The 25,001-nt window shown below is 38.6% G+C and overlaps 5 protein-coding genes and 1 long non-coding RNA gene across 8 annotated transcripts; 4 read left to right on the top strand and 2 right to left on the bottom strand.

Annotated features, from left to right (window-relative positions):
• The first annotated feature begins 257 nt into the window (after window positions 1–257).
• Window positions 258–2,269, top strand: LOC110765280 (nuclease). Its single transcript, XM_021968370.2, has one exon. It carries the CDS (start codon window positions 495–497, stop codon window positions 1,950–1,952), a length of 1,458 nt encoding a protein of 485 aa, XP_021824062.2. The 5' UTR covers window positions 258–494; the 3' UTR covers window positions 1,953–2,269.
• Window positions 2,270–3,013: 744 nt separating this feature from the next.
• LOC110765290 (uncharacterized) lies at window positions 3,014–5,190 on the bottom strand. Its single transcript, XM_021968380.2, has 6 exons — window positions 4,932–5,190; window positions 4,579–4,700; window positions 4,170–4,491; window positions 3,978–4,039; window positions 3,746–3,827; window positions 3,014–3,459 (listed from the first exon to the last, which is right to left on the bottom strand). The coding sequence occupies exons 1-6, from the start codon at window positions 4,978–4,980 to the stop codon at window positions 3,344–3,346; spliced, it is 753 nt and encodes a 250-aa protein (XP_021824072.1). The 5' UTR covers window positions 4,981–5,190; the 3' UTR covers window positions 3,014–3,343.
• Window positions 5,191–6,261: 1,071 nt separating this feature from the next.
• LOC110765260 (uncharacterized) lies at window positions 6,262–12,440 on the top strand. Its single transcript, XM_021968347.2, has 12 exons — window positions 6,262–6,646; window positions 8,022–8,196; window positions 8,383–8,466; window positions 8,573–8,814; window positions 8,960–9,203; window positions 9,302–9,381; window positions 9,460–9,544; window positions 9,673–9,804; window positions 9,895–10,008; window positions 10,244–10,291; window positions 10,902–10,986; window positions 11,841–12,440. The coding sequence occupies exons 1-12, from the start codon at window positions 6,513–6,515 to the stop codon at window positions 11,930–11,932; spliced, it is 1,515 nt and encodes a 504-aa protein (XP_021824039.1). The 5' UTR covers window positions 6,262–6,512; the 3' UTR covers window positions 11,933–12,440.
• Window positions 12,441–14,079: 1,639 nt separating this feature from the next.
• Window positions 14,080–17,674, top strand: LOC110765112 (protein phosphatase 2C 50). 3 transcript variants are annotated; one of them, XM_088246468.1, is made up of 6 exons: window positions 14,080–14,235; window positions 14,338–14,436; window positions 14,815–16,082; window positions 16,200–16,517; window positions 16,596–16,701; window positions 16,993–17,674. In XM_088246468.1, exons 3-6 carry the CDS (start codon window positions 15,189–15,191, stop codon window positions 17,328–17,330), a joined length of 1,656 nt encoding a protein of 551 aa, XP_088102594.1. In that variant the 5' UTR covers window positions 14,080–14,235; window positions 14,338–14,436; window positions 14,815–15,188; the 3' UTR covers window positions 17,331–17,674. The 3 variants fall into 3 exon arrangements, with proteins under 3 accessions (XP_088102594.1, XP_021823880.1, XP_021823891.1); XM_021968188.2 differs by lacking the exon at window positions 14,338–14,436 and having other exon boundaries at window positions 14,091–14,235; XM_021968199.2 differs by lacking the exon at window positions 14,338–14,436 and having other exon boundaries at window positions 14,148–14,281.
• On the bottom strand, window positions 17,381–24,703 carry LOC110765102 (aminopeptidase M1-like). Its single transcript, XM_021968159.2, has 19 exons — window positions 24,331–24,703; window positions 23,954–24,099; window positions 23,741–23,843; window positions 23,280–23,469; window positions 23,103–23,196; window positions 22,756–22,909; window positions 22,527–22,631; window positions 22,333–22,449; window positions 22,021–22,134; window positions 21,631–21,813; window positions 21,144–21,459; window positions 20,919–21,040; window positions 20,744–20,841; window positions 20,224–20,401; window positions 20,023–20,137; window positions 19,872–19,939; window positions 19,683–19,757; window positions 18,096–18,173; window positions 17,381–17,987 (listed from the first exon to the last, which is right to left on the bottom strand). The coding sequence occupies exons 1-19, from the start codon at window positions 24,544–24,546 to the stop codon at window positions 17,802–17,804; spliced, it is 2,658 nt and encodes an 885-aa protein (XP_021823851.1). The 5' UTR covers window positions 24,547–24,703; the 3' UTR covers window positions 17,381–17,801.
• Window positions 18,795–21,270, top strand: LOC148297953 (uncharacterized). The gene is made up of 2 exons (XR_015830911.1): window positions 18,795–19,167; window positions 20,751–21,270. It is a non-coding gene; the product is annotated as an uncharacterized LOC148297953 (long non-coding RNA).
• Window positions 24,704–25,001: the final 298 nt, after the last annotated feature.

The raw sequence follows: 25,001 nt of genomic DNA, 5'->3' as shown, positions 1-25,001 counted from the left end.
CATAACAATTTATAAGTGCTTTTGGATCACAAAGAGCTTTATAAAAAAACACCTTATAAACAGAAGTGCTTCCTACAAAAATATTTACAAACGAAATCTTAATTAAATAGGACTTAATTTCCTTAATCATTGCATATGATAGATAATCTCCTCTCTTATTCTAATGTGGACAGCCAGTGACATATGCGCATAATATAATAAGGGGTCCCATTTTCTCAATCCCAATCCAAATTTTCAATCTTTGCGTTCACACTGGTGTTTCCGTTTCACACATATAATTAAGGTTATTTTATACTGTTCAAAGCCAAGGACCTTTTCTCTTTCTCTTGTTTATTTTTGCTTCTTCTCCTTCCTTTCATTTCCTTGGTATTGTTGTTGTTGCAGTCAAGACCAGACGTCTCAGCTCAGCTGCTATATGAAACTGGAGCTCCCAAATAGCCCACACCCAGAAGACTTACCTCTGCACCCTGCTCCAAACCTCTCTGCACACCCAAATGAACGATAATGGCACTTCCAAGAAACGGCGTCGTAAGGGCAACAATAATAACAACAGCAACGACCAGGACGATGGTGACAAGAAGAAGAAAGGCTTGAAGGGCATCATCGCTTCCCTGTCGTTGCTGGAGGAGCAAGAGAAGGAAGACGAACAAGAGCACGACAGGGCCTCAAATGACGACGCGTCGTTTATTGAAGAGAAGCACAAGACGAGAACCAAAGCCATGTTAGATTACTACTCTGATTTCCAGGACTGCTATTCGGAGGTCGAAGAATCCGAAACGATGAAGCGAAAGCGGTCGAGAAGCGCGGCTTGCGCTGCGGCTGCGGCTGTGGCGGTGGCCGCCGACGGCTCCGATAAGGCGAAACCGGGTACTGGGTCGGCGGCGGGTCATCACAGGAGGCTGTGGGTCAAGGACCGGTCCAAGGCCTGGTGGGACGAGTGCAACCAACCCGATTTTCCGGAATCGGAATTCAAGAAGGCGTTTCGGATGGGGAGGGCCACGTTCGATTTGATATGCCAGGAGCTCAAATCCGCCATTGAAAAAGAAGACACAACTCTGAGAAACGCAATTCCGGTGAGGCAGAGAGTTGCTGTTTGCTTGTGGAGACTAGCAACAGGTGACCCTCTTCGCCTTGTATCTAAAAAATTTGGTCTTGGCATCTCAACTTGCCATAAACTTGTTCTTGAGGTCTGCTCCGCAATTAGAACTGTGCTCATGCCCAAGTATCTGCAATGGCCTGAGGACAGTGTGGTGAGGAAGATCAAAGATGAGTTTGAGGCCATTTCAGGCATACCCAATGTTGTGGGGTCCATGTACACAACCCATATTCCAATTATAGCTCCAAAGATCAGTGTAGCTGCTTATTTCAACAAGAGGCACACAGAGAGGAACCAGAAGACCTCTTACTCAATCACAGTGCAAGGTGTTGTGGACCCAAGAGGGGTTTTCACGGATGTGTGCATTGGTTGGCCTGGATCAATGCCTGATGATCAGGTTTTGGAGAAGTCTGCTTTGCATCAGAGGGCCAACAATGGCTTGCTGAAAGGCGTTTGGATTGTTGGGAGCTCTGGGTACCCTTTGATGGACTGGGTTTTGGTGCCCTACACCCAGCAGCATCTGACTTGGACACAGCATGCCTTCAATGAGAAGATTGGGGAGATTCAGAATGCTGCTAAAGATGCATTTGCAAGGCTGAAAGGGAGGTGGTATTGCTTGCAAAAGCGAACCGAGGTGAAGCTGCAGGACTTGCCCGTAGTGCTCGGAGCATGCTGTGTTTTGCACAACATCTGCGAGCTTAAAAATGAGGAAATTGAACCAGAGCTGAGGTTTGAGCTTGTGGATGATGAGATGGTTCCAGAGGTTGCTTTGAGATCACAGAGCTCAATGAAGGCTAGGGATGCCATTGCTCATAATCTCTTGCACCATGGCCTTGCAGGCACTAGCTTTCTTTAGTTAATAGATACATAGATACTATAGAGTTTGCTCTCTGTGCCCTGCTGTGCTCTCTCAGATCAGATTGAACAACTAACTTGTTATAGTTTTATTTTTCCTGTTTTGTTGTACAAGTCATTGTCATCATTTCCTCCTCATTTTGTGATTTGTTCTTGTTGGAAGAAGGGGGGCTCTCTGTAAAAGGCATACCTTGCCCCTTCCCACAAATGGATTATTGTAATTTGTACTAAGTTTTATACATTAATATCACAGAAACACTTTGGTGTAACCTCAGATTCCATATGAAATTGAATGGCAAAAATATATATATTCTTTTTTGTTGCATGCTTTTGCTACCTAATATATTATATTTATCTCATGGCATTTTCCTTTTTCTTTTGTGCCAACCACAACAACTCAGTTTATCATTTTTTCTTAAACCAAGGGGCCAAAGAAGGAGAAGGCCATAAATGCGAACACACTCTCTCACTCCTCACTAACCTTTGGGGCTTTATTTCTCCTAATCAATTTCTAATAGTCTACTTAGTTTAAGTTTAAGAAATGCTTAAAGACTTGGTGGGGACTTGTATCTTTCTTGTTATTATATCAAGTCAAGGTCATTAATTAAGTCCAACTAACAGTTCCCCCAAGAAGGAGGCATTTTCCATGCTAAACACTTCAATTTGAAGATGTACATTATTATAGGTTTTTATAACAAATTATTATTATAAAGGCTTTACTGATGTCAACCTCATAATGCAAAATAATTTGTATTATTGCTAGTTATTATATATAAACATTTTTTAGTCGTTCTGCAAAACTGTTTTTTCTTGAAGAGTACTGCACGATATTCATTGATAGTCTCCTCTCTTCCAGTCCAGAATCTTGTACCAAAGGTTTAGATCTTACATTATAGCTTCCAAGTTCTTCCAGCGTACCGTCCCTACGCTTCTCTGATCAAGGCAATCTTATGCCGGAAGCCCGGAATGAGCTCGTTTGATTTCTATCAATACCAAATGAAGACCCTTGGATAAACACCAATGCCATATTTACAAATAGGAAGTCAAAACCTACTAAAGACATCATGAAAGAGGCTCCAGCAAGCCGCATATTTCGGCACTCCTGTGCCATTGTCCTAAACTTGAGTTAAGCTGCACTGTCTAGACCCCTCTCCCCCAGTCAACAAACAATGCAGCAATTTTAGCGAATGGCTTACCCATTTCAAAACTACAACCATGAAATCTGCGGAGGCCAAGTCAAGATTTAAAGCCCCTAGTGTATGGAGCTGCTCGTGTAGTGTAGCATTCCACAACCTAAGTATATCATTCTAATTGTTGATTTACACAATTCACTATCAAAACGAATGCTCATATTCTATAAGTCGGGCAGATTTCATCCCAGCATTGTTTCCATCACCGTGGGATTCCAATTCGTTGTTCATTGCCATCGGCTGGTAGACGAAAAGGGAAATGTGCAAATTGGATCCTCAATGCAGAAGAATCGGGTTTCTTGATATCAAACTTGTAACCTGCGTGCATCCACATTTCAGAGCTTGATAAGTGATGAATTCCCTCATATTACTAGAAATCGCTGAAGCTTTGTCAATTCATTGTGTTAAACAGGATTCTAAACAATACAAAGTTCTTTACATAATCAGCTTCTGAATGTAACATACAATTTCCGGAAATAAACTTTATTACAATATTATTACAATCACTAACTGCCAATATAGTAAAATTGATAAGAGGAAAATTTCATATCACACTTTGTGCTGTAAGTGGATGGATCATGGTTAATTGCACATATAATAATACCTTGAAGAGCTTCCATAGCAGTCAAAGCACACTTTGGATCAGCAAACTCCACAAAGCACAAAACCATAGCCTTATCTCCAATCTGCAGTTCGTTTAAAAGTCTCGTAACATGGAGACAAAGCTCAAACAAAAGTAAAGTAACCCAGACATCAATAGTAACAAATAACTATGCGAAACTACAACGAAGAATCTGAAGATTACTCAATAGAAGCAGGCAAATGCGCAGACTTACACATCTAGGCTCCTTGTGAACAACTTTGATTTCTTTAAACCCAATAAACGGACGGAATATATCTGCATTGCAAATTAAGGTTTTCAAAATGACAGAACAAAGCAATATAATGAGCACATTCCGGTCAAGGCAATTCGATATCCATAAAATCTGAATCTACGGTCTGTTGCCTCGACAGGAGCAAAAGGATACGGCCTACTTCTCTTCGGGTACAGTCGGTGGGAAGTCCATCAACAAACAAAACGTTTGATTCCCCTTTCAGAACTGGAGGACCATCAACATTGCTCAAAGAGCCAGGAGGCCTTTCTTTACTTATGTCAGCAGGAACACTTGCACTAATGCTAACTGCAGCAGCATCCTGTCTCTGGCTTAGCAAACTTGGAACTTCCAAAGGAGATGGATAGCCCTTTATGCTAGCTCCTGCTGATGCTGCTACACCAAGAATAGGTTCGGGTCGAAATCTAATGCCCCCAGTATCATCGACAGCATAGGCCCCAGGGGTCAATGATCTTATCTGCAAGTACATCCAAACCATTCAATAACAAAATTCCTTCATATACATATATATATATACTCATATGGTGTTAAACAAAGTTCTTACATCTCTCTGCAAAAAATCAGACGAATAACTCGGAGGCTCAGTAGAGGGAAGAGTAGGATCGAATAGCAATGAGGGTGTTTCAGACGACAAGTAACCAGGAAAGATTGGCCTTCCAACACTGCCTGGAACGCAATTAATTAGGAAAAAACACAAGTTACCCAATTAACACAACGATTATTAAGGATAATATGCACATAATCAAATGCTATACATTATAAATCATTCAATTGATGGGGTCATGGTTTGTTTGGATGCTAAGAAATGCGAGAAAGCGAGTGGAAATTGTGTGCAATTTGTTCGGGAAAATGAAAATTTGGCGGTCATGGGATGCGGGGGAGGGAAAAGTAAAGAACCTCTGTCAGTGCCAGTGGGAGTGAAGTACATACGGTAGGGATCGCCCATGTCTTCCACCGCCACCTCCACCAGTTTCAGAGCTCGACTCTCGCCGACTCTCTGTTGAAGCTTGCTTTTTTCAGTAGCTAAAAACCTTCTTTTGCCTTTGGTTTGCACTGTCGAATTCAATTGGCATCCATACGACGCTGTTTTGGCCGGCAAATGGTTGGAAGAGCTGTACAACTGTACACACTTGATCCGAGGAACTCAGCCTGCGAAAACATAAAAAGTCCATACATCGCAGGCCAAACAACCCAAAATAGAAAGGGATAATTCCGAATTTGCAACTGGTAGTTAGTTGTCAACTTGGCTGGGCGAATTGGTCAGTCTCTTCCTTGACGTTTGGGCTTTGGCCTTGGGCCTCTATTGAACAAAAAAGAAAGGCTTTTTACTAGGGTAAGTACATAGGTGTCTTAAGTAGGGAATTTTTAATTTTACATAATTTTTTAAAATACAAATGATAGTTTAAATTATAAAGATAGGAGGATTTTTCACACACACACTACCAAGGTGCCATAGGAGTTCGAACATATGACCACTGATCTGTAAATCAAAGTCATTTTCTACTGAGCTAGACCTCGTTTTTTACACATAATTTGAAAGACAAACCTTTCCTTTTTCAAATAAAATTGAATTATATAAGAAATTTATAACATGATATATTTTCCACAATATATTATCACAGCTAATATGATTTTCTTATCTATATAAGTAAGTAAATTTTGAGCCTTAATGCAATAAAAAAGAGCGATGAGTAGAGATATGCGATTGTGTTGCACTTGCATTGATAATCAGAACTCAATAATGGTGATTAAAAATCAATCATGAGTCTACTCTACACACGATTCACCGTAAGATTTTTCATGAAATAATTAACGCTAAATTATAACGCACAAAAGACCATTAAAGAAAAAACGGCTATTCTATCTAGACCTGTCCACAGGGGATACAACTTGCACGGTAATTACAACACGAGGTCCAGGGTGTTCTAGCAGAGACACTACATCACTGACCTGGACATTGAACAGATCCACATCCTATGAAAGGCGAGTGCGCTTCACGCCCCAATCACTGCCAACTTACGGGGCCGTCTTTGTGCTTTTCACGTTAAAAAATGTGATAAAGCGTCATTAAATATGACAAGTACACTTTCCCTCACAACAACGTGGAGTGCGTCACACTCCCACTTGCAAGCGCGTGCTTCCACCACTCATCCTGTGGCAGCGATCGTGAAAATTATTGATAAAGAAATCAACCAGCTCCGATCGCCTGCTTCGAAACTCCCTGAGCTCGCCACTGCCGGTCAATCGGTCCCCGCCACGTCAAGATGAGTCAGAGTGAAAAGTACGACCCGAACACGTGGCATGCGAATGGCGGTTGAGGAGTGAGTAAATGGAAGCTAGAACGAAAGAGGTTTTCTAAGGTTCTCTTTCATCATCTACTGCTCGTCGTTGCAATAAAACCGAGCTCCAGAGTGGGTCTCTAGAGAGAGAGAAAACTGATACTCTCTAGAGAGAGAAAGAGACGATACATAGACTGTAATGGAGGATCGAGAGGAGCAGGAAGAGGAGGTCTTGGGGTCGAGCTTGACGATGGAGAAGGTGGCAGCAGCCAAACAGTTCATAGAGAACCACTACAGAGCTCAGATGAAGAACATTCAAGAACGAAAAGAGAGGTATGTTTCAACTTAATTGCTTACAGATTTTCACCTTGTTATGTACTTAAGCTTTGTTTGATTGCTTAAGTAATGTAGTTTGGGTAGTAATTTGGACTTGACATAGCATAGCTTTGGATTTCGCCATTTCATCAATTGCTTTCAATTTGTGCTGTTTGGTTGATGTGAAAATGTGGCAAGAACGAAATGTGTGTTATTATCATGTTTTGGTTAATTGAAACATGTGTTTCTCTTTACATTTGTGTTTAGGAAATGTGGGGATAAGTAAGGAAATCAGAGTTTCTTAGATAGAAACAAATATGGTAGTTTCTCTATTGGGCAATAGATTGAAGTTTGCTAAATCTGAACCGTCTGGGTTTTGATCTTGTTATTGTTATTTTTAGTATTTGGTCTCCTCGGATTATCTTTTTATTGCCATTCAATTTCATATGGAATCTGAGTTTACACCAAAGTGTTTCTGTGATATTAATGTATAAAACTTAGTACAAATTACAATCATCCATTTGTGGGAAGGGGCAAGTATGCCTTTTACAGAGAGCCCCCCTTCTTCAAACAAATCACAAAATAAGGAGGAAATGATGACAATGACTTCTACAACAAAACAGGAAAAACTGTAACAAGTTAGTTGATAACAACAGATTAATAAGCAAAAAAATCTGAGAGAGCACAGCACAAGTATCTATCTATCTATCCACTAAAGAAAGCTAGTGCCTGCAAGGCCATGGTGCAAGAGATTATGAGCAATGGCATCCCTAGCCTTCATTGAGCTCTGTGATCTCAAAGCAACCTCTGGCACCATCTCATCATCAACAAGCTCAAACCTCAGCTCTTATTTAGGCTGTACATCTATTAGACTACTACCCTCAAATGTATATCAAGTAATTGTCGGCGAAAACATTGATTTTCTAAAAATATTCAAGATTATGCTCAGTCAGTATTTTAACCAGTCTTGATCAACAATACTCAGATATTTGGTGGAGTCCACTCTTGCAAGGGCAGCTCTTCTTTCCCAAAATCTTCAAATTAAGAAGGGTCCCCTAAAATTTGAGGTTAAGGATAGCGTTATCACCTTTGCTTTTGATAGAGTTCCACATCAAAGTTCTATAAGGTTAGGTAGTGGCAAATAAGAAACTTCTCTTCTCAAACACTGCAACTTTGCATGAACAATTGAGTCGGTATCTTCTGATATGTGATAGATCACGTGTGCATATTCTATTCAGTTTCTAAAATTTGCTTTTTCATAGGGATTACTGCCCCCGTGTTGTATTCTTAAGATTTAAATATTCTGGTGAAAATCATTCAAGGACACTGCAAAATGTTTTAGTTCAAAGATGCAACTAAGGAATTACTGACATGATGTTTCTTTTTGTTGCAGACGATGGGTGTTGGAAAGGAAATTAGCTTCCTCAGATGTGCCAAAGGAGGTACAAGTCAACCTGATCAAAGACTTAGAGCGAAAGGAAACAGAATTCATGCGACTTAAAAGGCACAAGATTTGTGTTGATGATTTTGAGCCTTTGACCATCATTGGTAGGGGAGCCTTTGGTGAGGTCAGTATTGAACATAGTATCCTTAAGAATGTAAATGTACTAAGGTTTTCAGTGTTCATTGGATCATGTTAGCTTAAAGTTAGCTTTCATTTCAGAAACTATGCTTGTTCTATTTGCTTCTTATATATTTTCCAAATGCAATTGCTGATAGTAGCATACCTTTCCTAATGCATGCTCAAACTACAGGTTCGATTGTGTCGAGAGAAAAAATCTGGCAATATCTATGCCATGAAAAAGTTGAAGAAATCTGAAATGCTTAAGAGAGGACAGGTAAGACCATACATGTGACTTTGTTCCAAACCTACCACTGGAACTCGTTCTAAGATTTTCTTCATTGAACTATTGCTGGTCATATTTTTTTCATTTTCCCTTGTAGGTGGAACATGTTAGAGCTGAAAGAAACTTGCTGGCAGAAGTTGCCAGCCATTGCATAGTTAAACTTTACTACTCCTTTCAGGATGCTGAGTACTTATATTTAATAATGGAATATCTGCCCGGTGGTGACATGATGACTTTGCTGATGAGGGAAGACACCTTAACTGAAAGTGTGGCTAAATTTTACATTGCACAGAGTGTACTGGCCATTGAATCTATCCAGAAACACAACTATGTACACAGGTTGAAGACAAATATTACTCTCATGTTATTAAATTATTCTTTTGTTATCAAAATATTTGTTGGTTGATGTATTATTTTGGGTTGATATTTGTATGCATTAGGTATTTAGTCTTGTCTCACCACTTTGTATTCACTGCCTTTTCAGAGACATTAAACCAGACAACCTTCTTCTGGATAAAAATGGTCACATGAAACTCTCAGATTTTGGCCTCTGTAAGCCTCTTGATTGTACAACTTTACCTGCACTGCATGAAAATAGAACTTTGGATGATGAAAATTTGACAGAACCAATGGATATCGACGTATGCGTTCCTGATGCGGATAATAGGAGTAGTTGGAAAAGCCCCCGTGAACAGCTGCAGCATTGGCAGATGAACAGGAGGAAGTTGGTACGCTAACATCTTTACTGACTTGTTTTTGCAGTACATCTTCAGCCTTACCCCTTAAAACGTTTCCCTCACTATATCCCCCCCTTTTTTTTGGATAGGCATTTTCAACTGTGGGGACCCCCGACTATATTGCACCTGAAGTGCTATTGAAGAAAGGATATGGAATGGAATGCGACTGGTAACTGATAATTGAATATTTTATTATCTCTCGCCTTCTGTCATCTTTTTTGTTGGTGATATGCATTGTTTGATTTAGGTGGTCATTGGGAGCAATAATGTATGAAATGCTTGTTGGTTACCCTCCATTTTATTCAGATGATCCAATAACTACATGCAGAAAGGTAACATGCTTAATAACCCTCACATAACTCTGAGTGCAAAGTTTCCATGGTGAGTCATAGGTGTGAGCCAAGGTCACTTCCGTTTCATATACAAAGTTCTCCTCACTCTATTTGTCAATTTCTGTCAGATTGTTCATTGGAGAAACCACTTAAAATTTCCAGAAGATGCAAGGTTGACAGCTGAGGCTAAGGATCTTATTTGCAAGTTGCTATGTGATGTTGAATATAGGCTAGGTACTGGTGGCGCACATCAAATCAAAGTGAGGCTCTCGTATTTAAATAAAATGTTTTTTGGGATCCTCACATCGATATGTTCTTTGCCTTATAATTGTATAACTTTGTTGTTTCAGTCTCATCCTTGGTTCAAGAACATTGTGTGGGACAAACTCTATGAAATGGAGGCAGCATTCAAACCAGAAGTGAATGGGGAACTTGATACCCAGAACTTTATGAAGTTTGACGAGGTATTGTACAATATCATCCTTATATTTTCTTATTTCATGGTTTCTTTATATTTGCATCAACATTATTGTTTCTTCTTTTACTCTTCTACTAATATTACTGCTATAACAGTTCCACTAATTTACACCTTTTTAGCTCCTTTACGCTTTCATTTATGTGATATCTAGAAGCTCCATTACGTCACCATGAAACATAATGTGTTTATTGATTTCCTACATCTTTTGCATTTGTGCTTAGTTGGAGCCTCCAGTGTCATCAAGAACTGGCTCAGGACCCTCACGAAAGGTTTGCAAACTATACATACTGTTTATGTACTCATGATATGCATACATCATTATATAAGACATGCTATGTAATACTTTGCATAGTCAGTTGGTATTATGATTATCTGTCCTTTTGAAGAGACAACCCAGTAGACGTTCCATAGGGAAAAGAAAATATCAAACCCGGATTTCTTTTTTTTTTTTCTTCAAATTTTTGTTTGTGTTTCCTTTTTTATTTGTATTTTTCTTTTTGATGCGGTTTCTCAAGTTAAAATTGTAAACATTAGCCAGCCACTGTGAAATCTGTAGTAGCGCCATTTGATGCCAAAAATTCTGTTTTTTAATTTTGTGACAGGGGGATTTGGTTGTAGAAAATCAATATCAATTGGCTTTTGCTTATCTCTTATCTTGTGTAGCATTTTTTCGAAATGAATATGCATTATTAGGCAAGAAAGGTCTTTAAATTATTATTGCCCTTTAGTTATATTTAAAGGTCTCATGTCTATTTTCCAGAGGATCCACCAAGATCTGCAATTGCCTTTTCATACGAACTCATGCCACGTTTTGAAGGAATTTATAATTTAGTACTAATGTATGACGGTTGATCCTTATCGCCTTATAATTTCATGCAGTTGCAATTGACTCCCAAAGATCTAAGCTTTGTTGGCTATACATACAAGAACTTTGATGCTGTAAAAGGGCTTCGCCAAGTTTTTGGTATGCAATTGTGACTCCATTGGTGACTGGTCGTTATTTTCTATTTCTATTTCTTTCCTCATGGCATGAGGGAGGAATTTTGTGACTCATAAAAGCATTTTCGACTAGTTTTTTTTATTTGGTCAGTATCCATGTGCTTCTGAGTGAGTGGATTTTCCATGCTCAATTCTGGTTGCATCCGTCACCTGAGTGTATGCTGTTCTTGTCTGTGTACTAGAGAAATACAAGATTTACTTCATGTTTGACTTTGCATAGGGGTGACAATGACATTCGCTTCAGTTTATACTAGTTTTGGCAATGAATTTTATTTTCATTTGCATAATACACGTTGATGGTGAAAATGAATGTCCTGTGTGAATTCCAAAACCCCCATCTTACGCTTCAGGTGTGGGTAGACAATATGCTGGGCTTGTTATGTCTGGAATTCATTTCAGACAAAATAGTCTGAGTGATGGAATAATCAAATGGCAACATTCACTCAATGGGGTGTACTACCCCCCTCGTCAAATCTCTTCCCTCCTGTAGGTTAAACCCAAACCTCTTTTAGAGGGAGAGGTAGCACATGGTTAGAAACTTAGAAATGAAAATGGTGACATCATGAATTCTTTTAGGTTAATCTTTTTTCTTTTAATAACATTGTTTTGTAGATAATTTTGTCGATGTGGCTTTTGCTTGTTAGTATGAAATCCGGCCTTTGCTTTCATGGAAATGTAGTTGGACAGAAAAGTATATCACCTAACTGTCCATCTAATGCTTTGTTCTTGTTTGCAGGATCTTATTACTTTACTGGTATTATCTGATGTTATTCTGTTATGAATCTTAGTCGATTAAAGTTTAGTCTCTAATATCTGCAGGTGATTCAAGAGTAGATTTTACTAGTGAACGGGCAGCCAAGGAAGCAGAGTTACATATGCTTGCATCATCTGGTGATCCCATGTTACCATAACACCGAATCCCGGGGGACGAAAAATGGCAAGCCGACTGCGCAGACATATGCTCATATGCTTAATTTGGGTTCGTAATTTAAAAAGAAGGAAAGAAACTCGGCATATCTTCCGAATTGGCTGCCATACAGCTTGCCATATTACCATTTTAGTGTACAGCAGCTATTGAAAAGCTCTATAAAGGCCCAGAAAAGGGCAAGTGTTGTCATCCTTGCCTTCTTCAGTAAGGTTTTGTGAGTTAGTAGAAGTTAGAATGTAGTCTGACTGAGAATTCTGGAACTGGTGTCCTGGCTGCCCAGGTTGGCAATGTTATCATCCTTGCCTTCTCTAGCGGCAGTTTCCGGCCAAATCATAATTCAACTTAGCCAATTACCAAGAAACTCGGTAGTAGCCATTTTAGAGAGAATTTTCTCTGTTGTGTTGTGTAATCTTTTAAGGGATGAACTTGAATTACACCTCTTATTCTGTGTCCAAAATGGAATATTACAAATTATGAGGTGTCTTTTTATACGCCTTCTTTTTCCATTGTTAATATCACTATTCTAAGGTCTTCTTCTTTGCTTAATATGTCACCTTGGACGTATGGGAGATTTGGAATTTTCTTTTTTTAAATGAAACTTTTGTGTTTGACTTTTTCAATGTCGTTCTCAATCGAACATGAGAGCAAGCAAGATCTCTCTATTCTTTTTATTTCCTGGCTTGTGCTTTGTGTAACCCAGCTCAAGGGAGGTTGGGCTCAGAACTTCTCTGACCCAAATGAGAGAAAAAGAGAGAGGGCTCCGAATTTTAGGTCCTTTTTTTATGTCAGGCCCTAAATTTTAGGTCAGACTCGGAGAGACCTACAAACCAAACCCAGAAGAGGAGAAAAGATGAGAGACCCAATAAGAAAAGTGAAGTGGGCCGTTTCATTTTTCAATTTGAGTAACTCGCGTCACTTGGTGACGTCGTTTTATGACACTAGTCAGTCAGCCAGCTGCCAGGTAGTCCGAGCCTCCGAGACATCTTCACTTTCTTTCTGTTTGTTTCGGCATTGTTTTCAGAAAAAAACAAAAACAAAAAACAAAAAACAAAAAACGAAAAAAAGAAAGATAAATAGTGGACACTTGACAGTATTTTACTTCACTTTTGTATTATTATCTGTTTTCAAATCTAGATTTGTGGAAAATATTTTATAATTTCATCTTCCTATTCAGGCCAAATGATTATTAGTAACGAATTTTTCTAGTGGATTTGTACAAAGGACAGTTGAGCCATGTGGGAGAAGGCGTCTAGTTTGTCTAAATTTCGAAAGGTACTGTCGTTTTGACTTCTCATTGTTTTTGGAAAGGAAAATGCTAATTTCTTTTCTTCCATAATTGATTTAGTTAATGATTGCAAAAGTCAACTAGATGCAGCAAACTCTTAAGAAAATTAGGGCAAAGCTGAGACATTTTGCAGAGCTTAATGAATAATTATACAACTAAATGCCATGTTTCCCCAAGTATATTACGAAAATTGTATTATACGGATACAAATTATACGAATTTAGGTTTAAAAGTTGGTATGGCACAGTTTGTGGAAGTTGGACGTTGAAATCATATCACTACCTACTATGTCTGACGTATACAGCAATTCATATAGCTCTTTCCGCTTGATGCATCATGCTTCTACTAAGTTTTACTATGCAACATGACATAGTAGGTGCTCAGTTGATATGGCCTATTTAGTAACGTTTTCGAAAAATATTTTCAGAAAAATGGAATTGAGAAAAGGAATTTGCCAGTCTATAAGCATAATTATTTGTTGAAATTAAGATTAAAGTGCAAGTGTAGGTTGGTTTTCATATTTAGCTAACCAAATTCTCAATTTGTGTTTGTGTGTCTTTTATTTGCGCTTTTGGTTTCTAAGGTTACAAACTTACATGTACTTTCTATTGAGCCATATAAAACCTCACAAAATGCAGTTGTGACTATTAAGTATTCTCCCTATGCCAAAAGAAAAAAAGAAAAAAAGAAAAAGAAAAACCTTGTAAGGTATATGAGAAAAGTCCCTTTTTAATATTAGCAAATATGTAAAAAACCCTTTAAAGTATTTTGATAATAATTTTGGATTAGAGAATGAAAAGGGAAAAGATCATGGGATGGGTGGAGATGCTTCAATATGCTCTTCTAGATTTGACATGTGTCACCTTTTTCTCACTCTTCAAATACACTCCCCAGTCTCTCTAGTCCTAATTTTTTTTTCTCTATTTTCTTATTGTTTTTACTTTATTTTGGGTATTTCTTCTCTCCACTCCCTTTCTTGCGCTTGCAAGTCTCAGCTCCAGGTACGTGTATAAAAAAGAAGTCATATTTGAGCTGATTTTTTAAATGGTAAGCATCCCCATATCCTGTTTCTTGATTTTTTTGATCCTTCCCATGGATTTCAGCTGTTAAAATAAAGTCTCTGGACGTAGAAAATGATAGAGAGAGAGAGAGAGAGTCCAGTGAAAGGGAGGGAAGAAAAGACTATACAGTTGACAAATTAGGTAGTGATTCTTCTTTTCCTTTCTTCTTTTACCTTCTCTCTTTTCTTGCTTAATAATTGTCATAATTATTTGAAAGAGAGAGAGTTCAATTACAAGAGGCCGAGATAGCTTGCCCCAGATCCAGGGAAGTCAAGTAATTGTTTTTATAAATAAAAAAAAAAAAAAAGGTGCTTTCCTTCATAGGGTTTTCCTGTGATTCTTGGCTTTGCCTTTCTTGGGTTTCTTTCTCATGACCCCTTTTTCTCTTTCTTTCTTGTGTTTAGATAAGGGGTTGGTTTCATATTTAATCTGATTTTTTGTTTATTTTTTTATCTTTCTATTTTACAGTTTTTCATTTGTGCATTTAAAGGTTTTTCTGGTTGTTTCTTTCTGCCGTAGTTGATGGAGGTAGATAGAGAAGAGTCCAGAGAAGAAGTTGACAAGGCCTCAAACATGTCTTTTTAGCCTATTTAGGGCTCATATTTCCGCAAATAGAAGTGTGGATCCATTGTTGTTGGCCAGATCTGACTACCCATTTCCTTTTCACCACCTTTTAGCTCATCTATACATTCACATCTCCTGAATTTGCACCCTCTTTTGGCCTTTATTTGGGTGCCTTAGGCATGGACAATGGTCTGTTAAAACCCACCATTCACATTCCAAAATCATTCCCAATAAGAGAAGAAAGTCAACAATTAATTGAGAAATGACAGGTTGTGTGATGTTAGAGGGGTCGAAGGGTAACTTTTTGTACTGCCCAGATAAGGTTTTTGATGGAGGAGATGTCTCCGGCGGTCACGGTGCCATTTAGAGTAGGTAACTCAGTCTGTGATAACCCAAACATAGCTACCCACATGGATGTCACAAGACTTAAGCTAATGACAGACACGGCGGGGTTGCTATCTGATTCTGTCACCAGGGGTTCCAGTGAGACGGTTGCAGCTGGTGAAGAGGACTGTAATTGTAGTTATTTGGAGAATGAAGTTAGTTTTGTAGAAGTTTCAGTGCCAAAAGAGGACGAGGAAGGAGAACCTCCTTTGTTGGATATGATATCTCAAGACGGAAGCAATTGGGTTTCTGCTGCTGATGTGATAGCTCGGGAAAGTGAGGAAGATGATTCCCTATCATTGGAAGGCGATCAGATTCTTGATAGCTCTTGTTCACTCTCTGTGGCTAGTGAGTCAAGTAGCTTATGTTTAGAAGACTTCCTCGTTTATGAGGCTAGTCCTGACATAGGGACACTGACTTCTGTAGACGTTGAGAAGAGCATTTGCTGTGTTGATGTTGCAAAGGCTTCAGATTTGGGTGATTCAAAAGTTGAGACAGAGATCACAACTGACCCCCTTGCTATGACGGTGAGCCTTGAGGAAGAAAATCGTGATGGGTCTGACCCAAAGCCATCTGAAGTTGTTCAATTGCCTGTGGAAACAGGGGTCAAAGAAACAGTAAGCCGCAGTGTTTTTGAGGTAGACTATGTGCCACTTTGGGGGTTTACGTCCATGATTGGAAGAAGACCAGAGATGGAAGATGCACTTGCCACTGTACCTCAACTTTTAAAAATTCCAATTCAAATGCTGATTGGCGACCGGGTACTTGATGGCATGAGCAAGTGTTTAAACCAGACTGTTCATTTCTTTGGAGTCTATGATGGTCATGGAGGCTCTCAGGTACCATTTCATATTTCTTATCTATTTCTTGTGCATATTTTTCCTACTGCATATCATGCATATAATGTCTTTCTGCCAGTAACTGTGTTTCGTGGGGTTGGGTTTCACTTTGTTTAGGTTGCAAACTATTGTCGTGATCGTGTACATTTGGCTTTGGTTGAAGAGATAGAGTCCGTTAAGGAAGGCCTTATTCATGAAAGTATCAAAGATGATTGCCAAGAGCAATGGAGAAAAGCATTTACCAATTGTTTTCACAAGGTTGATGCAGAAGTTGGAGGGAAGGCTAGTCTTGAGCCTATTGCCCCGGAAACTGTTGGTTCCACTGCTGTTGTTGCCCTTATTTGTTCGTCTCATATAATAGTAGCAAACTGTGGAGATTCAAGAGCAGTTCTGTGTCGTGGTAAAGAACCCATGGCATTATCAGTGGATCATAAAGTAAGGTTCTCTAACTGAACTACTGTATCTTATAGTTCATTACTGATTATGCAAACTGATCTGCATTCGTTATTTTAGCCAAATCGGGAAGATGAATATGCAAGGATTGAGGCAGCTGGGGGCAAGGTCATACAATGGAATGGGCATCGTGTTTTTGGTGTTCTTGCTATGTCGAGGTCTATAGGTATGTGCTTCACCATAATTTTTTTTTTCTTTCGCAATTCCATGCTTCTTTCATGGAGGACTTCTGTAGTACTTTTCATAATACTAATATATCTACAGTAAAGTAGTAACTAAACTTTGTCCAGAAATCATATATTCATGAAAATTTGATGTTAGGTCCAAACATGATATGTGTTTTTTTAGACACAAACTTATTTTCTAACCAAAGTACATAGAAAAAATACATCCTGGTCAAACTTGGGTAGTCCAACACTTCGTAAAGTTAAATTTCAACCTTGGTTTCGAGTTGCAGGCGATAGATATTTAAAACCGTGGATCATTCCAGAGCCAGAAGTGATGTTTATTCCTCGAACAAAAGATGACGAATGCCTCATTTTAGCCAGTGATGGTTTATGGGATGTTATGTCAAATGAAGAAGTGTGTGACCTTGCTCGGAGACGAATACTTCTCTGGCACAAGAAGAATGGCGTTACTCCACTTCCTCTGGAAAGAGGCGAAGGAATTGATCTCGCAGCTCAGGCAGCTGCGGAGTTGCTTTCTAACCGTGCTCTTCAAAAAGGAAGTAAGGACAACATTACTGTAATCGTGGTGGATTTGAAAGCTCAAAGGAAGTTTAAAAGCAAAACATGATGGCTTCTTATGATCTGATATCATGTTGCCCTTTTGTTTTTCACCTGGGCTTCATTGCTTAATGAGAACCGCAGTCTGTATGTATCATAGAACATCTGCCATGCCATTCTAGAATCTTCTGTTTTTTTATTTTTTAAGTGTTTGCTATACACTGTGCTGTGCCCGCTTGTGGCTGTGTAAATCTTAGCTGCTTGGTAGTAGAAATAGGAAAGGGTGGCAGTGTGATGCATTTAACATTGTGGGCAAATTGTATTCATTATGCCTCCGAGTTAAACAGCTCAGTGAGGTATTTACCCTTGATATTATTTCAATCCTAATGCTTATAAAAGTAGTAAATTTGGAAATTGGCTTGCCCATTTGTGATCTTCTCTCTAATTTTTGTTATATTATTCTCAATGGACTGGTGATTGGTTGGCCGTTGACATAACGGGCAAGATTGGCTACCGACCAGAGGAGGCCAAAAATGGAACCTCAGTATTTCCTGTGCACCAACTCCTTCACAACATCAGCAAGATTTTTCTCACTATCAACACTCTGAACCCACTTGGCGTTGATGTGTACCCTCTCGATGCTCTGCTTCAAGGTTCTAGTTATTGAAGGGTTAGGTCGGGCTTTGAAGAACTCATCTATTTCCTTCACCTTCTCAATTGAAGCAAACTGCAAAGGAAAATGAAGGCGTTAGAAACCATTTGCTTATGTAATTTCGGATCTAAATTAAACAAAATAGGAACCTCTTAGAAAAGAAGATTTTTTTGTTAAACGAACCGGAGCAACAATTGCTGTGACAAAGCAGGTAATTAGAAATCCGGAACCCCAGGTGTTCGAGATGTGCTCCCAGTTATCCTGCATTTCGAAGCATCCAAAAGGCAAAAATCAAACACAGCAACAAAAGTGGGAAAAGAAGACTCAAAAACAAAACATTGAACCTGCCCCTTCACACCCAAGTTCGAATTTCCCTCCCGTAGATTTGATAAATTTAGAGTAAGTTAGACTATCGCTTGTATAAAAGAAAAAAAAATGAAAAAATTGGGGTTTAAAGTGTTGAGTCATATTCTAGCAAAGTTTTTTTTTTCTTTTGGCTTCCCTTGTCAACGTTGTAATAGGACTTGTAATGTAATTACTCAAGCTCAAGGTTAGACTAAGATAAATTGCTCAAGTTGTTCTCTTTTGGCTATTATCTTCAGAAAGCTCAACACAATCATGCATTGGCAAAGGTAATTCTCCCATTACTTTCATTAGAATGCATTAGGTTATGACTAGTCATCTTGTATGTGCATGACTAGTCATCTTGTATGTGTATGACTAGTCATCTTCAATACATCATAAGGATTGCCAGCTCATGATTCCAACTGGGTCCTTATGAAGTTTTGTCTTATTCTCTGATATTCTTTTGCTGCCATTTGTCCTTTTCTAACCTAGGAATTTTGGGTAAATGGACCCTTCATTCTCCTTTGAGCCATTACTTCAGGAAGGGTGTTTTTGAGAGGTTGTGAGTTTTTCCTCATTTGCTCTCCTTTCCTTTGAAGTGATTTCTCCATCTTTTCATAAATGAGTTTTTCAAATTGTTTTTAAAAACTGCTTTGAAAATGAAATCTGCATCTAGCTAAATCAAACACATACTCATATAAATCTAAGTCAAATTCTAAATTGATTTCTTCAAGAGTATGGTTTTTTAAAGAAATTGATCATTTCATTTTGAATCCAAATTTCTTGTTCTTGTTTGGAGTGAGCTATGTAAGCTGGTGCCATGGGGTGAACGAGCTAAGGAGGTAGCTGCCATTGCCATGAAGAACTAACTGCAAGCTTTGCTAAGTTTGGAAAAGAAGATTGCATGGAGGTAGCTCGTTTCCTAAATAGATATAGGTTTCCTTGAGCTTAGTTGCGTTTTCTCTGTAAGAATCTTCTTTGCTTAGTGGATTGCCTGGTCGGATGATGACTCCCAATTTTTCCCAATCGTGGGTTTCTGAGTGAACAATTTTCTGGGTTTGTTCATGTTTTTCTGGTGTTGTGTTCTTGCTGTTGACTAGTCATCATCTAAATGTTGTTTATTTGATCTTGATGTGTTCACACTTCTCACCTTAGTTGTTGCTAGCACAGGGAATGCCTAGACTGACGGGTCCTTCTGAGTGCCTAGGTAGTCACTAGTGATCTTCTAGGCTTGTAGGTATTGGTTGTTTATCTGTGTGTGTGATTGTTGCTAGTTTATGCCTAACAGTTGACTAGTCATATTGCTTTCAGGTTAAGTTAAGCTTTGTGTAGTTGTTAAGTCTTTAAATTAGCGTTTAATTTAAACCCCCTCACCTAACTACCAATTTCATAAAGAAGCAGTAAAAACTAGTGCTTGAGAGTTACCTTCAGCCACATCCAAGCTGTTTCCCGTCCTTTACTACTAACAGAAAGTCCCATGATAGCATCCTGACTGCGGACCTATATAGATGGGTATTGAAGTCGGTATATCACCAAGCTTTAAGATACTCTATTTTACTACTAATTTGTAAAACTATCAAACTGAAATGAAGAGATAAATAAAATCTGAAATACCTCAGAAGTCAATAAAAAGTTGAGAACTTCCAGTGTTATGATTGGATCAGGACACAATGCTAATGAACCTGCAGGCACCGAGAGAGATATTATTGCCACATTATAACAAACTCAGATGTTTAGAATGATTTTACAAATTAATCAGTATTACTTAAAATGCGGTTTTTCTCCTGGCTTAGATCAGTCTCTCTGTAAACTCTAAGAAGAGATTCATAGCCTGATCTGTTAGATGTGCTTACTCTTTGCATTACAGCCACATACACTGCCTGCAGCAATAGTTCATGATGAACATCAGCAGGGAACTTAAAAGGACAAATATGGGTGCTTAATGAATGGTTTAAAGCAAAACAACCTTTCTTATGTCAGCAGGAAGGAGTGCTGTATTTCTGTCATCTAAGAAGGCATGAAAGCGCCTACTTGCTTCATTTATCGTCAGGTCATGTCCAAACACAGCAAGGGCAGCTAAAATTTCTCCTCTCAACATTGCATCTAAATGACTCTCGCCGGGTTTAGGGTCCCAACCAAGCTTCCTGTAAACAAATTCAAACACAAACAATAAACTTCAACAAAAATAAAGAAAAAGAAATAAGTAAATCTTGTGGATAGTTTGGGAGTGTCAAACATATGTAGCATCAAGAAAGATGTTTCCCGAGATCTTGTTTCTACACAAAGGCAATCTGTCAAATGTTCCATATAACCTCCCATTTTATATGGTAGCTTCAAAATTTAACTTGCAACAAATTTGATATACAACTGACTTATATCACTTAAGGTTAAATGAGCAGTGGACAGAGCACTTTCAATTTCCAGAATTCTTAATCACAGATTTCTATAGATGCTTGAGCAGTTAAAAAATGAAGAAAAAACCTTACTGTGCAGAGTACTGGAGAAGGCCAATAAGGAATTGATTAATGAGATCCATTAGCTCGGGTACTGCATCAGCTGCAATTCTTGCCAGCTTATAGCTTGTCTGAGAAAAGTTAACACCAGAATCAAGCCAAGGCCATAAATACAGTAACATAAACACAATGCAGAGGTGATCATTACAGTAATCAAATTTGACAGCACTGTAAAGTCAAGTTCCTCTCTGTAAGCACCCAACAAGGTAAGCAATGAAGCAAAAGACTGCTGGCGAGCCATAGAAAGGGCAAATGAATCATCTAAAACTCCTGTTAAAAGGAAAAACTTGATGAAACTGCTGGCGAGCCAAGGTAAGCAATGAAAACTATCATCTTCGCTATCAAAGAGATGTGTGCATAAAAAGATGATTACCAAATCTGTCAGTTGCAGACAAGTATTTGTTCTCTATAGCATTTCTAAGTTTATCTGCAAGTTCCTCATCATATTTCACCCTGTAAAAACCAGTCTGATCCACATTGACTTTTATCCAGCTGCATAATGCATTGTTTTCATTGCTTCCTCTACTTCCAGTCTCTGCTATTGAGCAACCCAGAAATTCCTTTATGTCAAGAGTTCCAGACTTCGTTTGTAGTGGGAAACTCTTGCGTGCATTATATGAGCCACAACATAATGTTATCGGCACAATCCATTGAACATCACCTTGAGAACCACTTGACAAGAACTGTGTCTGTCAATTATTACTTTATTGATCAGATATTTGTCCGTTTCCAAGTACCATGGAATTAAACCTAAACAAACAATTTAACAGCTTATATATGCATTAGATCTCAGACACAATTTCTTGATAATTGCATTTGATACTAAAACAAGATTTTGAAGGAGGCAAACACAAGGAAACCTGATCAAACTCCAATTTCTGATCTTTGATTTTGACGGAAACAACTGGGTAACCTTTTTGCTGAGTCCATGAATTCATTAGCTTGTTCACAGGTTCACCAGATCCCTCCTCAAGGGCAGCCCATAAATCTTCTGTCTTTGCATTTGAGGACGCGTGCTTTCTTATATATGAAGCAAGTGACCTCTAGATGCATGAAGAAATAACATGTAATCAACTCTGTAATTTAAATAAGAATCCAGTTTGATAAGGAACAAGAATACAAATTAAAAAATTCAAGAAAACAGGATGAGAAACATTACACCAAACCCCTTTATCATAAATGTAAATTTCTCAGAGAATAAGATAATTGCTTCAAGCCAGAGGGGGTTTCTAAAATAACAAAGGACCAACCTGAAAGCATTCAGCGCCGAGATAGCTTTGTAGCATCCGGATAAGAAAAGCACCTTTTGTATAACTTATGTCATCAAATATTTCATCAACCTCATCAGCATGATTTATCTCCACCTGACGGTAAAAAATATTACCAAAAAGGTTAGGTAAACCAAGTATATACTAACACTCTCCAGTAAATAATGACCTAAATATAACCGCGAGTAAAGCCTGTCATACAGGTTAACAAGGATTGATGCCCGCAAAAAGAAAATTTTTGGACAAAAGAACTCAAAATGAAACCCATGAAAGCCTTAGTCCACATAAATGTACCTCGATGGGGTGAGATTCTTCAAGAGCATCCAGCCTAAGACCCCCAGTACATTCATCAAGAAACTGAGTCCATATTTGCCACTCTGGGAACAAGTTATCAGTAGCTAAATAGCTCACCTAATGACATTAAAACACTTACTTTAAGTCCACAAACAGGTAAAGTAACAAGTACAAAAAATGAAATGAAGCGATACCCATGTTGCAAATCCCTCGTTCAGCCACAAATGTGTCCACCATTCCATCGTTACAAGATTGCCAAACCACTGGTGAGCCAATTCATGTGCCACGACAATTGCAACCTTTTACAAAAACCGCATGAAGTGATTAAACATATCTTTGGGTGCAAAAACAATAGCTTCACATTATAGTAAGTTATTATCTAAATTCTGAAAGCTAGAGTGACATTCAGGATTTGTATATTACACTTTGCTTGTTGGAAGCTGCAGAATGCTGCTCATCAAAGAGCAATGCTGCATCACGGTATGTAACTAAACCATAATTCTCCATGGCCCCAGCAGAAAAATCAGGGATTGCAACCATATCCAATTTGGGCAAAGAGTAGGGCACAGCAAAGTATCTGTAGAACATGTCATCATTGATTTGATAATGAATGCCAAAAATGCAGTATAATCACAAAAGTGCTGCTACTTATAGTCCACAGCATACATTAAGTGTAATTTGCAGCTTGAATATGAAGGCTATAACCCATGATCAGTAATTTATTTATTTATTTATTTTTATTTGGGTGATTCTGTGATGTATAAACGTACTCTTTGTACAATTCAAGTGTCCTGACAGCAACGCTCAATGCAAATTTCCCTTGGTTTGCCTTACCAACTTGGCAATATACCCGCACTTTAACCCCTGTGATGAGATGAAAGTGACAACATCAAGAAAGGGTTGTGTTAACATATACATGAAACAAAGGCTATGGTATATGAGTTTACCATCAGATGTATGATCTTCAACATAATCAAACAATCCAACAACAATGGCCACCAAATATGTAGACATAATTGGTGACTCCAGATATGAAACTGTCTTCAGATGTCCATCCACTTTTTCTTCTACAACCGGCATGTTGGAAAGAGTTACTAATTCAGACGGAACATCAGCCAATGTAATCTTGAATGTAGCCTGTCAATCAAAGTGCCAGTAAGAATGAATAAGGTCAAGGCATAAACTGTAGAAGTGAAACAATTCAACCAAAACTGGAAGATTGATTTCTCTACTAATCTACAATCATTCGCAACAAATCCTTTTTTTCTCTTTTCCAGGACCCAAAGTGCATTTAGAACCATGTAAGGGATCCAGAATTGATTTTTTTTAAAGCCACGAGATACGAATAAAACTTAAGCCAAATCCGTGAGTGTGAGAAAGAGAGAGAAAGTGTGTGCATGTGTATGACCTTCCAAGCAGGTTCATCCCAACATGGAAAGCACCGCCTGGCATCAACCGGTTCAAACTGTGTAACTGCCATATTTTTCTTCTCAGCATTATGCTCATATGTACTGCACAGAACAAATCAAAGTCTAAACATATCTATAACAACGAATTAAAATAAGATTGAAAGAACAAAAAGAAGATGGAGTTTATGACACATCCCACATTCAAATAATACCTTCTATAGAACCCCTTCATGTTTTCATTCAAGATTCCTTCAAAAGAAATGGCCAAATCTCCCAGCCCAAATGGAAGTGTCTCCCCAAACTCCAAAACCAAAATCCCATCTTCTTCGAATATCTCAACTTTTGAAGGCTTGAAAACCTGCTCAAACATTCAGTTACTCAAATTCAGTTAACATAGCAAATCCGCCTGTGAAATGCAGGTAGGTAGGTGATATTCCAAATGGTCTTTCCTTTTCCTACACCTCAAACTCCTCCACTATCCTTTCATTTCTTTTTCTACAAATTCTCGGCAGCCTAAAACAAATTCCGAACCGATAAAACAAAACAAAAATTAAACCGAACTAAAGCAAATGCAAGGATCAGTTTGCACCTTGGAAGAGTCCTGGTGAGTGAAAGACACAGAACCGGCGTTAACAGAGATCTCGGCGGCGTTGAGGACGATGAATCGCGTATCGGCGACGATATCGAGATCGACGGCGACGGAGCCGCCGAATTTGCAAGCGGTGAGGTCCGGTTTGAGGCGTATGTCGTATCGTTTAGGGACGGCGAATTTCGGAAGGCGAGGTTGGCCCTTGAACTGCTCCATATTTTGATTTTTGCGAGCAGAGAGAGTAAAATTTTCCTACGCTCGTTTAAAATTCAAATTCAATCTTGGGCATGTATTAATTAGGGCTTAACAGAACACAGGACGACCAATTACCGCCAATTTCCCGTGATGTTAATGGAGGGAAACCATATAGCAAAATTCCGGAAAACTGAAATGAGCAACGCCTGCCACGTGGCATGAATTTTATTACAACGTTTAGAAATAAGTTATAACTAACTGATATATAATACTGATTAGTGATATAACAGCCCACTAATCCATTGATTAAGAGAGTCATATAACGAGAAAGAGATGTTTAGGGAGCCCATCAAGCGTGACAATTTTCCAGTCCAATGAAAACTTAGAAATAAATTCAAGCAATGGATCAATGGTCAAATTTTTTTACCGCGGACATTCAATAGGGAAGAGATTCAAATTTGGGTCTTAATTTCAAC

Source organism: Prunus avium, chromosome 1 (assembly GCF_965620075.1).
Source record: "Prunus avium chromosome 1, drPruAviu1.hap1.1, whole genome shotgun sequence".
Taxonomy (NCBI): Eukaryota; Viridiplantae; Streptophyta; class Magnoliopsida; order Rosales; family Rosaceae; genus Prunus; species Prunus avium.
Note: the sequence above shows the minus strand (reverse complement) of the source record. Positions and strands in the feature narration are given on the sequence as shown.

Excerpts from the sequence above, each read along its gene's own strand:
- LOC110765280 (XM_021968370.2), top strand. The coding sequence starts at position 495 with ATGAACGATAATGGCACTTCCAAGAAACGGCGTCGTAAGGGCAACAAT.
- LOC110765290 (XM_021968380.2), bottom strand. The coding sequence starts at position 4,980 with ATGGGCGATCCCTACCGTATGTACTTCACTCCCACTGGCACTGACAGA. Across the intron at positions 4,701-4,931 it reads TCCCACTGGCACTGACAGAG|GCAGTGTTGGAAGGCCAATC; the intron begins GTTCTTTACTTT and ends ATTGCGTTCCAG. Across the intron at positions 4,492-4,578 it reads CTGATTTTTTGCAGAGAGAT|ATAAGATCATTGACCCCTGG; the intron begins GTAAGAACTTTG and ends ATGTACTTGCAG.
- LOC110765260 (XM_021968347.2), top strand. The coding sequence starts at position 6,513 with ATGGAGGATCGAGAGGAGCAGGAAGAGGAGGTCTTGGGGTCGAGCTTG. Across the intron at positions 8,467-8,572 it reads AAATGCTTAAGAGAGGACAG|GTGGAACATGTTAGAGCTGA; the intron begins GTAAGACCATAC and ends TTTCCCTTGTAG. Across the intron at positions 10,292-10,901 it reads GCTCAGGACCCTCACGAAAG|TTGCAATTGACTCCCAAAGA; the intron begins GTTTGCAAACTA and ends AATTTCATGCAG.
- LOC110765112 (XM_088246468.1), top strand. The coding sequence starts at position 15,189 with ATGGAGGAGATGTCTCCGGCGGTCACGGTGCCATTTAGAGTAGGTAAC. Across the intron at positions 16,518-16,595 it reads CATTATCAGTGGATCATAAA|CCAAATCGGGAAGATGAATA; the intron begins GTAAGGTTCTCT and ends TCGTTATTTTAG. Across the intron at positions 16,702-16,992 it reads TGCTATGTCGAGGTCTATAG|GCGATAGATATTTAAAACCG; the intron begins GTATGTGCTTCA and ends TTCGAGTTGCAG.
- LOC110765102 (XM_021968159.2), bottom strand. The coding sequence starts at position 24,546 with ATGGAGCAGTTCAAGGGCCAACCTCGCCTTCCGAAATTCGCCGTCCCT. Across the intron at positions 24,100-24,330 it reads CTCACCAGGACTCTTCCAAG|GTTTTCAAGCCTTCAAAAGT; the intron begins GTGCAAACTGAT and ends ATGTTTGAGCAG. Across the intron at positions 21,814-22,020 it reads TCGGCGCTGAATGCTTTCAG|AGGTCACTTGCTTCATATAT; the intron begins GTTGGTCCTTTG and ends TCATGCATCTAG.